The following is a 12,085-nucleotide window of genomic DNA, read 5'->3' as shown; positions in this document are numbered from 1 at the left end:
TGGGGGAGATGAGATAAAACTTTCAGCTAGCCATCACAAACACCACTACAGTAATCACTGCCAGTCAACAACAAAAAAAACCTCTCACAAAAGGCAGAAAAGATTCAGATATTGCAAAAAAAAAATCCAAGCTATATCAGACTTGACTATACCATAGAAAGCAGCATCACAGTAGATTTTGCATACCCATAAAAGACACGGTCTCCTCTTCTTCCATAAACATTTTGCTGGAATGCCTTGCCAAGAGCCCCTGTGCACTGCACCTCCCCTTTTTTGTTAACCGCACAATGTTACTAGTGTCATACTCCTCTTTATGGCTCTTTTAGACAATGCAGATTTTGTCCCCTTGAATTGCGATGAAACGCACAGAGTATTTGCTTCATAAGACTATTTTCACATACGTTGAAACAGTAAGAGGTGCATTCTGTGTATTTAAGAGATTAACAGATTTTATTGTTTTCTAAAATATTTTACAATACAGAGACTCAAACCAGTAATTCCTGACAATGTTAGTAACCATCTTGTGGAGGAACAATTATGTTGATAAATTTTCCTTGACGGACACGTACATACATCCACTTTTTAAGCTTGCACATTTCGATTCATTGAAAATCATGACTAAATATATCTATAAGCTCAAAAAGCAAAACGATAAAGTCCAAGACTACCAACAGTGTTTTATAGTTACCTCAAAATAGATTTGTTAGCTTCATATTACAGTGTAGCTTCCTAACATAGCATATCTACTTACCTGATACTTAGGGGTTTGGTTTTTTTTTTTAAAACACAAATCTGCTGTAATTTTACAACCCAGTTTTAAATGTCACAAATGCATACTATTTGACACGATTACAGATGACCGAGTTGTAACCGCAAACAAATGTAGATTTTACAGTGTTCTGCTACGATAATCCATGTAAGGACTAAAGCTAGTTTATATTTTGACCCACAAGTTTATCCACAAATACCGATTTTGAGTATGTTAGTGTATTTACTGTACTTCTGAAAATCTAATCACCGAATACTTTGTCTATGGTACAGTGATGAATATGGCAGGAAAGCAGATTTAAATATACCTATAATTTAAACTCTTAAAACAGTCTAAATCTTATTGACATCAAAAGGCTTGATAACTAATAGCCATGCTCTTTATATTTTGGAATATCAAATTATATGTACATATACACAACATAGATAGGCTCTTAATAAAAAGCATTTAGTCTATTTTACAGTCTTCTCTGTTCAAAAAATTAGTCTTCACAGATTTAACATTTCAAATCACCCAAAAATCATTAGCAGTTTAAAGGAGATTATTTTTTTTTCCCCTCTGCAAATGTGTGCTGGAAATGGCTACAATTCTGGGGCTTATGCATAATTTATCTTTCTTTTGAGCGCCATTTAAGATCTAGATGGAAAACTCTCAGTTTAAGTGTCAAACCGTGTAAACAACATTCATAATAGAATCCCAACCCATGACACCTGCAGATATCTCTGCTACAAATAACCTTCTGTAACAGATATTTATTAAATACAGTATTTGTTTTACAACTTCAAGCCATGCTGACAACATAGAAAGATTACTACAACATGGAAAGAGTTTTCATTCAGTCAACTGGTGACTAAATCTATGTCATAATTTAAGTATTAATTGATAAATCCAAGCATACAAAAAGGTGCTTAACTACATAGCATTTAAATAAAAAAATACTGCATCTTTCAGACATCGCTAAGAACAAATACAAAATTAACTATAATAATCTTTAAAATTCAAGTTGCAAGTTACTGAAGGTCACTTAAAATAACTGATTAAACAAAAGTGAGCGTAAGCCACATACCTAGGGTAGGATGAGGCACAAGCATAGAAAATGCAAAAATGTTTAGGAGTCACAATAACAGACCATGTGGGAAGAAAAAGCTTAAAAAGTATTTTTCCTATCATACTATTTTTGCAACCTAACCCCTTTCCTTTGCATTGTGCATAAGTTGTGAAAACAATGTCAAATTATTAGTTCAAACTTTTGTCTTTAAATCACCATGATTTCAGTATCAAGCTCTCGCCTTTTCATTAAAATATATACACTCTATACACCATTCAGCTTCCTCTCGCTTTAAATATATACTGTACAGGCCTACAGAGCTTTTGTAACACTTCTGTATTAACTTTGTCCTTTGTCACTGGATTGGTTCTACATAGTTTGCTGGGTATAAACCAACTTGTCCGTTGTCCAGACGTCCTTTGCACCAACCCTGCTCATCTTCATTCTCCATTTTAGTTAACTCATCCCCTGCAAAAAGGAACATCGTTAACAAGCTGTAACCTTTTACGTAACAACAGGAAGATAATATGACAGTTACCTACATGTCCGCTTTTCTTCCCCTGCCCACCCCAGGCCCCAATAGAAAGCCTCCCTTCTTTGGTCTTCATGCTTTTGATACAAAGAATACCACTTAGAGGTTTACATACGGGATGAGAGGCCCCCAGTTTCAAGAAAATAGGAAGAAGCAAGCTAGTTTGAAACTAAAACATTACATTGATGGCATTTCAAAAAGGTCATAGCGTTTTTTTAAAGCACTATAAAGAGTGCAAACTTTTGAAGTTATTTCACTATAAGATCAAAGACTCCTTTATATCTAAAGGTTGTGAACAAAGATAGTTGTGGATAGTACAACTACCTCTAAACAAGCAGAATAATCCTACGTTTTTGGCCCTCAACAAAACGTCAGTACAAGCGAAATAAATGTTTCAATAGGCTCACTGTCAATATATACTCTAAGAGCTTGTGGAACGTAAGGAGGAAAATGCTACGAACATTAAGACATGGCAGTAAAATTCTCTTGAATTATACTTGCAGCTTTTCAGTATACCACTACTAAGTTGTGATGCAGAAAGATTCAAAAGAATCTTATGCCTTACACTGTTACATCTCTCTCACTCTCTCTCTCCTTTCCTCATCGTTTTAAGAAATATAAGGATTGGGATTTAACTTTCCCTTTTATTGCTCTAGCTTTATACTGCTGGAAGCTGATGTTGTAGCTCCAGAAAAAATAACTAAGAATTTGCTTGCTAACTTACGCAGCAAAAAGCTAACACTGATTATCCATTCAGACATTTATGAACTATAACATAACCTTTACTTATGAACTATAACATAACCTCGTTTTGGCTATCATTCACATCTGATTTTCTACATCCTCAGGAAATACTTCAGCATTAGAGAGTCTGCAGACTCCAAGATGCTGTATATGAGCAAATGAATGTCCACTTCAGCCAGGCAAAAAGGCCAGACTAAGTAACAGTTATCTCCTTGTGTACAACTTCTTTATGTCAAATTATTTCCCTAGCTAAAACTGATTTGTGTTTCATCTTAGTTAGCAATAGGAAGTACGTGCTGAAGATATTAACCACTTAATACAGTCCCAAATGGCTACAAATACACAGTCTTGGTATCATTTAGGAGAACAAAGACTAGCCTAGGGACTATCAATTCTTTGGTAGAAATGGACACGCTTCATATATCTGGGAAGACTTAACATATCTTCTATAGCTCCTCTGTTAGCTAAAAAAGGTTAAAGCCTCATCTCCTCTAGTTTGTAAGTTTACCAGATAACTAATAAAAGAACGTTATGAACAAGTGTTTGGCACTATGGACTATACTTGGCTTATGGAGACATTTTACAATTTTTCCAGCATTTCTAGCGCTGCAGAATGAGACTGTACCATTTCAAGCTTTCCTGCCACTTCTATGAAGTGTATTTTAATAAAGAGTGAAAACAATGACTATCAAAGCCACGCTGCATTAACGGTAAGCCCCAATGCAGTTGCACTTGTATTAACAGCTAGGACTTGGAAACTCAGTGATCTTGGAGGTCTATGAAAATACTACCACTTAAGTGTCATCTGCACAACAGTTACAACAAAAACAGTCTTTAACAACTGTGATAAAGATAGCATATACAATAACACATTCTGACAGCATTGCACGGTCTACATTTACTGTAGATATTTATTCTCAGCCATGGCAGAGACACAGTTGGGTGAGCTAGACATACAGCAAATGGTTGTGTCCCATCCTGTTACACGACTATAAAACCTCTCATAAGATATGAATAAACAAAGTTATTTGTCCTCTTTGGAAGCCTCCCATAGTTGTTTGCCAAGAAAAAGAGACAGATGTATAAAGTATTCCACTAATAAAAAGGAGTTTCATGTATTAAAGTACATTTAGTGGACCCTATGCAGAGCATATATACTACACCATGTACATAAAAGTGATCCCAAAAGCTTTATAGGCAAATTCTTTGAATATCCAAGGAAATCCCATCTGAGAATATCCGCATACATTTAAACAGATCCCTAAAATGCAACTAATCCTCTGCTGACAGCTGCTTAGGAGTCTAGGCATAGTTTACACAGGAGCGAGTACATTTTAGATTGGCTCCTGCATGACCTGGTGAATTTTTTTGCTTAGTCTTTCGTATGTTCAGTGTAAACCTAAGTCACACCAATACTCCTGCCTAAAACCTGAGTAAGTTTGACTGTAGCCATTCTATAATTCAGCTTCTGTAAGGGGATTCATAGTCTAGCATGCGACCCCTTTCCTATGATTGATACAATCATATAATTTAGTGTTAAAACGTACTTTAATGCTCTTCCTTCAAAGATATTAAGCTATTTTTAAGTTAAGCCTACATATATCTCTTACAGTTCATACTTCCTCTACTTTATTTCTACAGACCTCACAGAGAACCACTTGGTTCAAGTAGTTTAATGCAAGTCACACAGCTGGTACTAAGGCACAGAATGCCTAACTTTGTATTTAACCATTACATCTGTGTGTATAAACATTGCATAGTTTTGCCACTGAAAGGCTCGTTAACTGTAAACTGTTGGAATGCCATCCTGTTGCTTGACAGGCACAATACATATATTTCAAGAGGATTAGCACACTTCCATCCCCTGCTGAGAAAAAAGGAGCAGTTAAAGTCTACAGAACGAAGAATAATTTTAGCTGCTGTGCATTCCAGAGAAAGCTCCAGATGTTTTGTTACTACTGTCCTTCTGTCAGGGCACACTTCAGCAAAGTTAACGGACAAACTAACCCATTCCTCCTCTCTGGAAGCCTACAATACTTGTCTACAAAGAAGAAGGGTCAGATGTATAGAGTTTCACTACTAAAAAAGGAGGGAGGCGAGTGAAAGGTGGGAGCACCACCTGAGTTGGGGGGGGGTTGGTTTAAAAAAAAACAAACTGCATTTAGAATATGACCTGGAAATACACTGTTCTGAGCACCACCTTTCTCCATAAGCAGAATGGAAGTCCAGCAGTTCACTACTTAGCTACATCATTGACTTGTTTACTACATTAACTTTAAGCCATAACATCCATCCATCTAAGACCCACTGTAGATGGTGTAGAAGCAGCATACTTCTTACGAACGCCAGGTGAAAGGGAAGTAGAACACCAAAAGTCTTCTCAAACTTTCTTTCAACACTTGAATCCTGTTTTTCCTCTACAACTCAGTCAGTCATTACAGGAGAAGGGAGTAAATGACAAGCAAACAGGAAAAGAGACAACATCAATGAGAATGCCTATCTCATTTTCACAAACTGAAGTTCTGTTTGCTTTTGCTAAACTACTCATGCAATCTTGTTCTGGAATTCCTGGTTGGTAAACTTCTCGTGCAATTCTGGGCAAGACAGTAGAACAATTAGCTGAAACTGGAGCTCGAAAGGCACGGACAGCGTGTAGATTTCACCTTTCATCACTAGAGGGTGCTGCCTCCAGGCTGGCCAGATTATGAAAAACTTGAAGTCTCCGACTTCGGGCGTTGAGTAAACTTGCCCAGGCACTTGCGCAGCGCACAACGGCTGGTAGAACCAGCCCAGACAAACTGGAGGCAGCAGCATGCATGGCGTACAGCCATCATACCTTTGCGCCAACTTTGTATATGTGGAAACATACTGTGTCATGGGTCTCTCCTGACAGTTGCCTCTATTCTGTTCTCTCAACTTCTATAGCAGTGAGGTAAAAAAGGAACGGGGTTTATGGCTCAAGGGAAATAAAACATCCTGAGAAGGGACATGTATAGTAAGTGTACCCTAATATAATGCAAGACAAAAACACCCAGGTAAAGACAGTTACACGTGCTTAACATGCACTGAAGGGGGATGGAAAGAGAGAAGAAAAAAATTGTCTGTCTATGGCCAAGTTTTCAACCTTAAAAAGTTAGCACTGTAAGAAGTTGGAGGCCAAAAAAGGGATGCTTCCAGTTTAAACAGAAAAAATACCAGTTGATTAGATATTGTTTTAAGATCAGCTGCTGTAGGCTTTTCCTTTAAGAAAACCAACTTTGTAGGATTGGCATTTCTGGACAGCTAAAAGCAGCAGCTGTTACTGTCACCAACTAAGAAAAGGAGGAGATAGGATTATCAGTTCTGCAGCTCATTTCATTTAACACAAGATTGTAAGAAAGGAATATCCCAAACAGATGCATCCCAACACATTCCAAACAGATTTAGAAGTCAGTGCTTCCAAACAGGGGATACTAAGAAGTGCTATCGGGAGGGGTGAGGGTTAGATAGGATCCTGTAAGTAGAGTTGTATATTCAGAGAAACAGGTGACTTCATAAAATAAAAGCTGAAGAGAAAACCTCCTCCCCCCCCTTTCTACTTTTGATAAATATTTTAAGTGAATGCTGTAAACTTACCAGCTTTAAAGCTGAGTTCATCTTGCTCTTGGCCCTCATAGTCATAGAGTGCACGTACTCTCACTTCCATTGCAGGAGAGGTATCTTCATCAAATGGATTGGTGTCTCCATTTGCATCAGTGGAAGAGAAGGGATTGTTGGACTCTTCATCAGACCAGTCTGTAGGGTAGCTCTGGTTTTTTTCATAGCTGCTAACACTGAAAACAATTTTTAAATTATTCTTTTCTGCTCTTAAAATAGGAGACTAGAAGTACCACTAAGATATCAGTTCCCCTAATTAAGCTTAAACTCCACTCTAAAACCCAGTTTTGAAACTTTATTTCTGGTATCTTCTCACCTATCTTTAGCTGACAATGCCTCATTCAAAAAAAAAAAGCATTCTTGCAATACATTTACAAAGTTAGAAAAAGGCAAAAGAAAAAAGATATCAAAGACAACCTCCCCACAAACTCCAAAAACTTCTCTATCGAGAAACCTATATAATCCATGGGATTATTTACTCTAGAAAGGTAAAAGGTATGCAGGTAGTAGATGAGAGGAATTATCTGGTTTAGGATAAGACATTTAAATTGCTTTGCAGAACGTTCCTCCCAAATCTCTATGCACCTCTACTATAGCTTTCAACACTTTCTGTACGTTGCAATCCACCAATAAAGAAACTTCATTATACTGCAACAACTTGATCATTTAAAGAAAAGTTCACTGTTGAGCATGCACATGCCATTTAAGATAGTGGTATGACATTCCTAGTGTGTATACTGAAGTAACAGGCAGCTGTTTGAGAAGGTCCTAAATAAAAAGAAAGCAATCGTAAAAGCAGATTTATTCAGCAAGAACACACAGAGCAGTAAAGCTCCAGAAGCAGTTTCACTAGAAAAACCCATCAGTTCTAACATTTTATAGGACTGGTAAAGGAAGGAAAAAAGAAACAGCAGTTCTGTTAGCAACTGCCAATAACCCCAGTAGTTTCAAACCAAAGATCAAGGCAACAGATATGGCATCTGTTAAGAAAGACAAGTTAGGTTACAGTGTTGCTTACATAACCGCTTAAAAAGACTTCATGCACTGACCGGCATAGTGTTATAGAAACCAAAAATAGAAAACCCTGGATAGAGAAAGTGCAAGTGTGAAAACAATTAAAAAAACAACATTTCACCAACTTTTTGATCTTATTGTCCTCCTTTTCACTGACAGTACTCCCAGTATCTTCTTCATCTTCAAAGGGATTGTAACTTGATTGTACTGACTGCACTGTGTTACTCTGGACACTAAGACTGCTAATTTGGAAAAGAAAGAGCATTATGGCGACCCTATCTGTTTAAGAGTAGAACACTGTCACTGGTGTCCCACTAAGCAGTTTCTTAGCAGACCCCTTCTCCAGCCAAAAAAAGCCCAAATAAACAAAAACCCAAATATCTATCAAGTGTAGCATAAGACCCAAGAAATTTCAGAAAGTCTCACATACGATACATTCCTCCAGAATTAGAATATACTTCGTGGACCATAATTTCTTTCTCTTACTGCCTGCAATAAAAGGCAGTGTGATTTTTCTAGCCAGTTTCATTCCTTTCTAAAGTAGCTGATGTTAACAGTTTTGTATTAATCACAGCCGGAATTCTGAAGTGAATAAACATTTTGCAAGATAAGATTTCAAAGTATAATTGTCATTTCTAGAGACGGGAAGATAGCAACAGACTAACTACCAGATTAGCTACAGAAAGTTCAGTTTCTCATGAAGTTTCATTTCTTTTAATTCTCAATGGGAAGAGAACTGTAAAATGGAGAATAATTCCCAAAATATTTTGTGAGCTGCGGAAACACATCACTAAAAATGCTCACAGATAATTAACATTTCGTTGGACAGTGACTTTTTGATCCCGTAGTAGAGCTTAGTGTGCTTGAAGATAACAGTCCTTTCCAATTAGTTTTTTTAGGCATGAAAAAAAATACCTGCTATGTTTGTTAGGCTGTGAAACTTGATCTCCTGTCTGATTAATACCAGTCAAAGTCACTCCATCAGAAGCCTTCTTCTTTTCTCTTCTACTGAGAGTGCGATTCAGATCTGCAGACCATTCCTATCAATAAATTCAAAATGTGATTGAGAAATTTAATTGAACAAGTAATTATCACATTTAATTTTCAGAGTTACAGAACATACATCTATACATACAACAGTACAAATAATTATTAAAAAGATAAGTTACTCTAAACGTTTGTTATAGATCTCATCTAGTTCTTACCCTACCAATGCAAAGATATCTGTGCTACTCGCACAATCCCAAGGTTATCTGTACTTCCCTGCTTAGTATTCTGAACACCTTGAAAAGACTTAAAATACCAGACATCTGGCAGACAACTGGAGAAATCAAAGGAGTTGGCCAGTGCAGCTCTTTGAAAGTTGTACTGAGAGGGCTCATTGTTTCAAATAATGCCAAGACATCTGGCTTTAAAAGGTAAACCTTACATTTAATTTAAAAAGGTACTATAATCTAATTTAAGACAGGGCTTACTTCTCAAGAAGTGCTCCAAGAATGACCTACGAAGCAGCTCATTTTTAAACTCATTGTATATCACTTCTCCTGTTCCTAAGATTTGAGCCCTTAAGGTACTTCACTCTAGATTTAGTGAATTTTATTGTCCTTAAAAGCCATCCATAAGAGTTAAGGCTCAAATTAACACAACTGTTGACAAGACTCATGATGCCATTTGTAAAGCATCCCCTCCTTGATGTTTTGAACCACTGAGATGTTTCAGAAGGCATGGTGAGACCTAAACACAACTTCTACCTATCAAGTCAAACTAAGCTGCATACTGATATAAAGCTAGAACCAACAGAGAACAAACTGGATGCAAGCAAATATCCTATGCTGAGACTTGCTTCATCCCAGAAGCCTTAAAGGTAAAAAAAAGTCAGGAGATAAATGCTATCTTTTGTATAGCAAACTGAGATAAGTATTTTTAACAGGAAATGAAGATTTTGCGAGTTGCTATTACTACTGGTTTACACATGCTGCACAGTCAGTCTTAAGTGATTTCTGGCCAGCTTTTCAGAGGTACCTCATTATTTTAACTTTGTACAAATACATATTGGATTTCTGAGTTACCATAGTTTAAAGACCACTGACCTAAGCATATTTGCAGTTTATAATGCAATTTCATATTCATTTGATCATGACTTTTTTTTTTTACTTACGTCATCCTTGTAGCATGTAAATGAGAAAAAACTTGATTAGAAAAATAGTAACAACAGTATTTAATCTGTTAATTATAATGCTTATGAAAAAGGATGGTAATTTCCCCACGCAGAAGTAACTGTAGTTCAGTGTTTCAGGCAAAGAAATTCTGCAGTACTATTATGAGTTTGCTTCCTCAAACCTTCTAACCTAAAGTTACTCGGTATCTCAAAAAACAAGTGGTATTTTCCATTATGGTTAATAAGGGAACAGTGAACACTCCAGAGTTGATGCTTCCACTCCATTAATTTAATGCCTAGAAATTATTTCAACCAAACCCATGATTCTGGTCAGACAAACTCATCCCGGACAATTCCAGCTACTCGATACTCTGGTAGTATGATCTGCACCGATACATTTTGGTACTTGTTTCTTGTAGGCTGTGTTAGCAGAACAGTACTTAAAATCCTTTCTTTTGAAGATGGCATTCAGCAATAAAATTACCAACTGGTTAAAGGGGGAACTTTTTTTAATATAACAGTATTGAAAAAACTAGTTAAGACTTATAAATACCAATTTTCAGGACTGATTGAAGTATTTAGTTCAAACTTTTTCGAAGTCTTTGCTGTCTACACTATAATTACCTGCTAACAGCAAGGAGATTCAAACTGAAATCTGACACCAAAGGGGAGAAGTAAAACATATAAGATAACATACACAGGTGTCAGAGGTGTATTGACTAAACCATGGCTTACTAATTACTTCAGTAATGACTTTAGCTTACAAAAAAAAATTATAGAGTTTTCTGTTTTACCCCTTTTCTCTTTAAATAGGTGCCTGATATAATCCTCTCCAAAAGTTGGGGGATAAGAGCCCAATGGAAATCCAGAAAAGAAAACTACTATGACTTGTAAAAACAAAAGAATTCACTGCTGGAAGCCTGAATTTAAGAGTTACACCAGAAAGGAATATGACAAAAAGCAAAGAGGTAAAAATAGACAAAACAAGTCTGGGTTTTAAGTACTCTGACCTTACCTCAAACTGAGGCCAATTCATTGACATCCCTGGACCTTGATTAGCTCTAAACCACCGCAAGTCTTCAACAGCATCTGCTGTTTTGATGTTCTGTTCCAGTTCACGGTAGATATTTTTGTAACTGCAAAACAAATTTGTCTTCAAATTTAGTATAACATTTAGAAACATGGCAAATCCCCTAGTCAGATTTAAAAAAAAAAAAAAAATTTTCAAAGTTCACAATTGTATTGAAAAAGCTTAGAGCAAGACAGACTTTTTAAAACCGACAGACCTATTAACTGCTTGTAAAAAAGGAAGAGTAGTCCAACCAGTAAGCTTGCTGAAAGTTCACAAAAACCATAAAATCCTTATTTGCCAGATTTTAGAATTATGACTCTTGTGTAAAGTAACTTAACTGGCTGTCATTAAATGTAGGATTTAGATAGGAATGTATTTAAATTACTGAATACCAATCTTGAAGTTTGTTGAATTTAAAAGCTTGTCTACAAGACAGTAGAAACTGTTTTTGTGGTAAGTCCATAGCATTCTGTGAAAACCCCTTTCTTAATCCAATGAGAATTGTAAGTCATTATAAAAATAAAACCCTTAAACCTGAAGTGGAGTTAAATGGGTTAAACATTTTCCTATGCAGGTATAATATCTGCTAACTTTTTATTGCTCTAGGTACTCTCTGATTTTACTAACTGTACTATTTATACAAAGTATCAAATACTATAAAAAAAGAACCTTACTACTTTTACTTATCTCTTAGTCTACTTGTTTTTCGTTGAAGTTGAGTTCTCATAAGTATAAAGTATTTTACAGAAGTCATGTTGCAGATACAACTTTGATCCCCTGATCCTAGACTATGCATATGATGTAACTGTATTTATAGTCACAGTCTGTAGAGCAAATGTTTTATACCAAAAAACCCAATATGGTGCAATATAGAACTCAAGAGTATAAAGAGGTCTTAACACAACAGCCACAAGGCTTAAAATAAGAGACAGAGAACTGCTGGTCTGTATTCAAGCTAGAGAGAATTTGGGAAAAATCCTTCCAGACCAAGTCACACAAAATTTAGAATTAGAATTCGTTAGTGCTACATTGTCAAGGAGTCAAACTTTCTCAAAATATTTCTTCCAAATTTCTCAGTTTCTATACATTACTTGACTGCTTTAACATGTATG

At 36.2% G+C, this 12,085-nt stretch overlaps 1 protein-coding gene across 3 annotated transcripts in view; it reads right to left on the bottom strand.

Annotated features, from left to right (window-relative positions):
* Window positions 1–422: 422 nt before the first annotated feature.
* Window positions 423–12,085, bottom strand: part of PACSIN2 (protein kinase C and casein kinase substrate in neurons 2) — a 29,632-nt gene continuing 17,969 nt past the window's right edge. Inside the window, exons 6-10 of one of the 3 annotated variants that reach the window (XM_009332803.1) lie at window positions 10,917–11,037; window positions 8,659–8,783; window positions 7,869–7,985; window positions 6,709–6,905; window positions 423–2,285 (exon numbers count right to left, since the gene is read on the bottom strand). In XM_009332803.1, coding sequence (XP_009331078.1) covers window positions 2,173–2,285; window positions 6,709–6,905; window positions 7,869–7,985; window positions 8,659–8,783; window positions 10,917–11,037 — 673 coding nt within the window. In that variant the 3' untranslated portion in view covers window positions 423–2,172. The remainder of the gene's footprint in view (window positions 2,286–6,708; window positions 6,906–7,868; window positions 7,986–8,658; window positions 8,784–10,916; window positions 11,038–12,085) is intronic. The other 2 variants (XM_009332804.1, XM_009332805.1) reach the window with 2 other exon arrangements.

Source organism: Pygoscelis adeliae, unplaced genomic scaffold (assembly GCF_000699105.1).
Source record: "Pygoscelis adeliae isolate BGI_AS28 unplaced genomic scaffold, ASM69910v1 Scaffold38, whole genome shotgun sequence".
In the NCBI taxonomy this organism is placed as follows: domain Eukaryota; kingdom Metazoa; phylum Chordata; class Aves; order Sphenisciformes; family Spheniscidae; genus Pygoscelis; species Pygoscelis adeliae.
The sequence above is the reverse complement of the archived record's forward strand: the minus strand, read 5'-3'. Positions and strand labels throughout refer to the sequence as shown.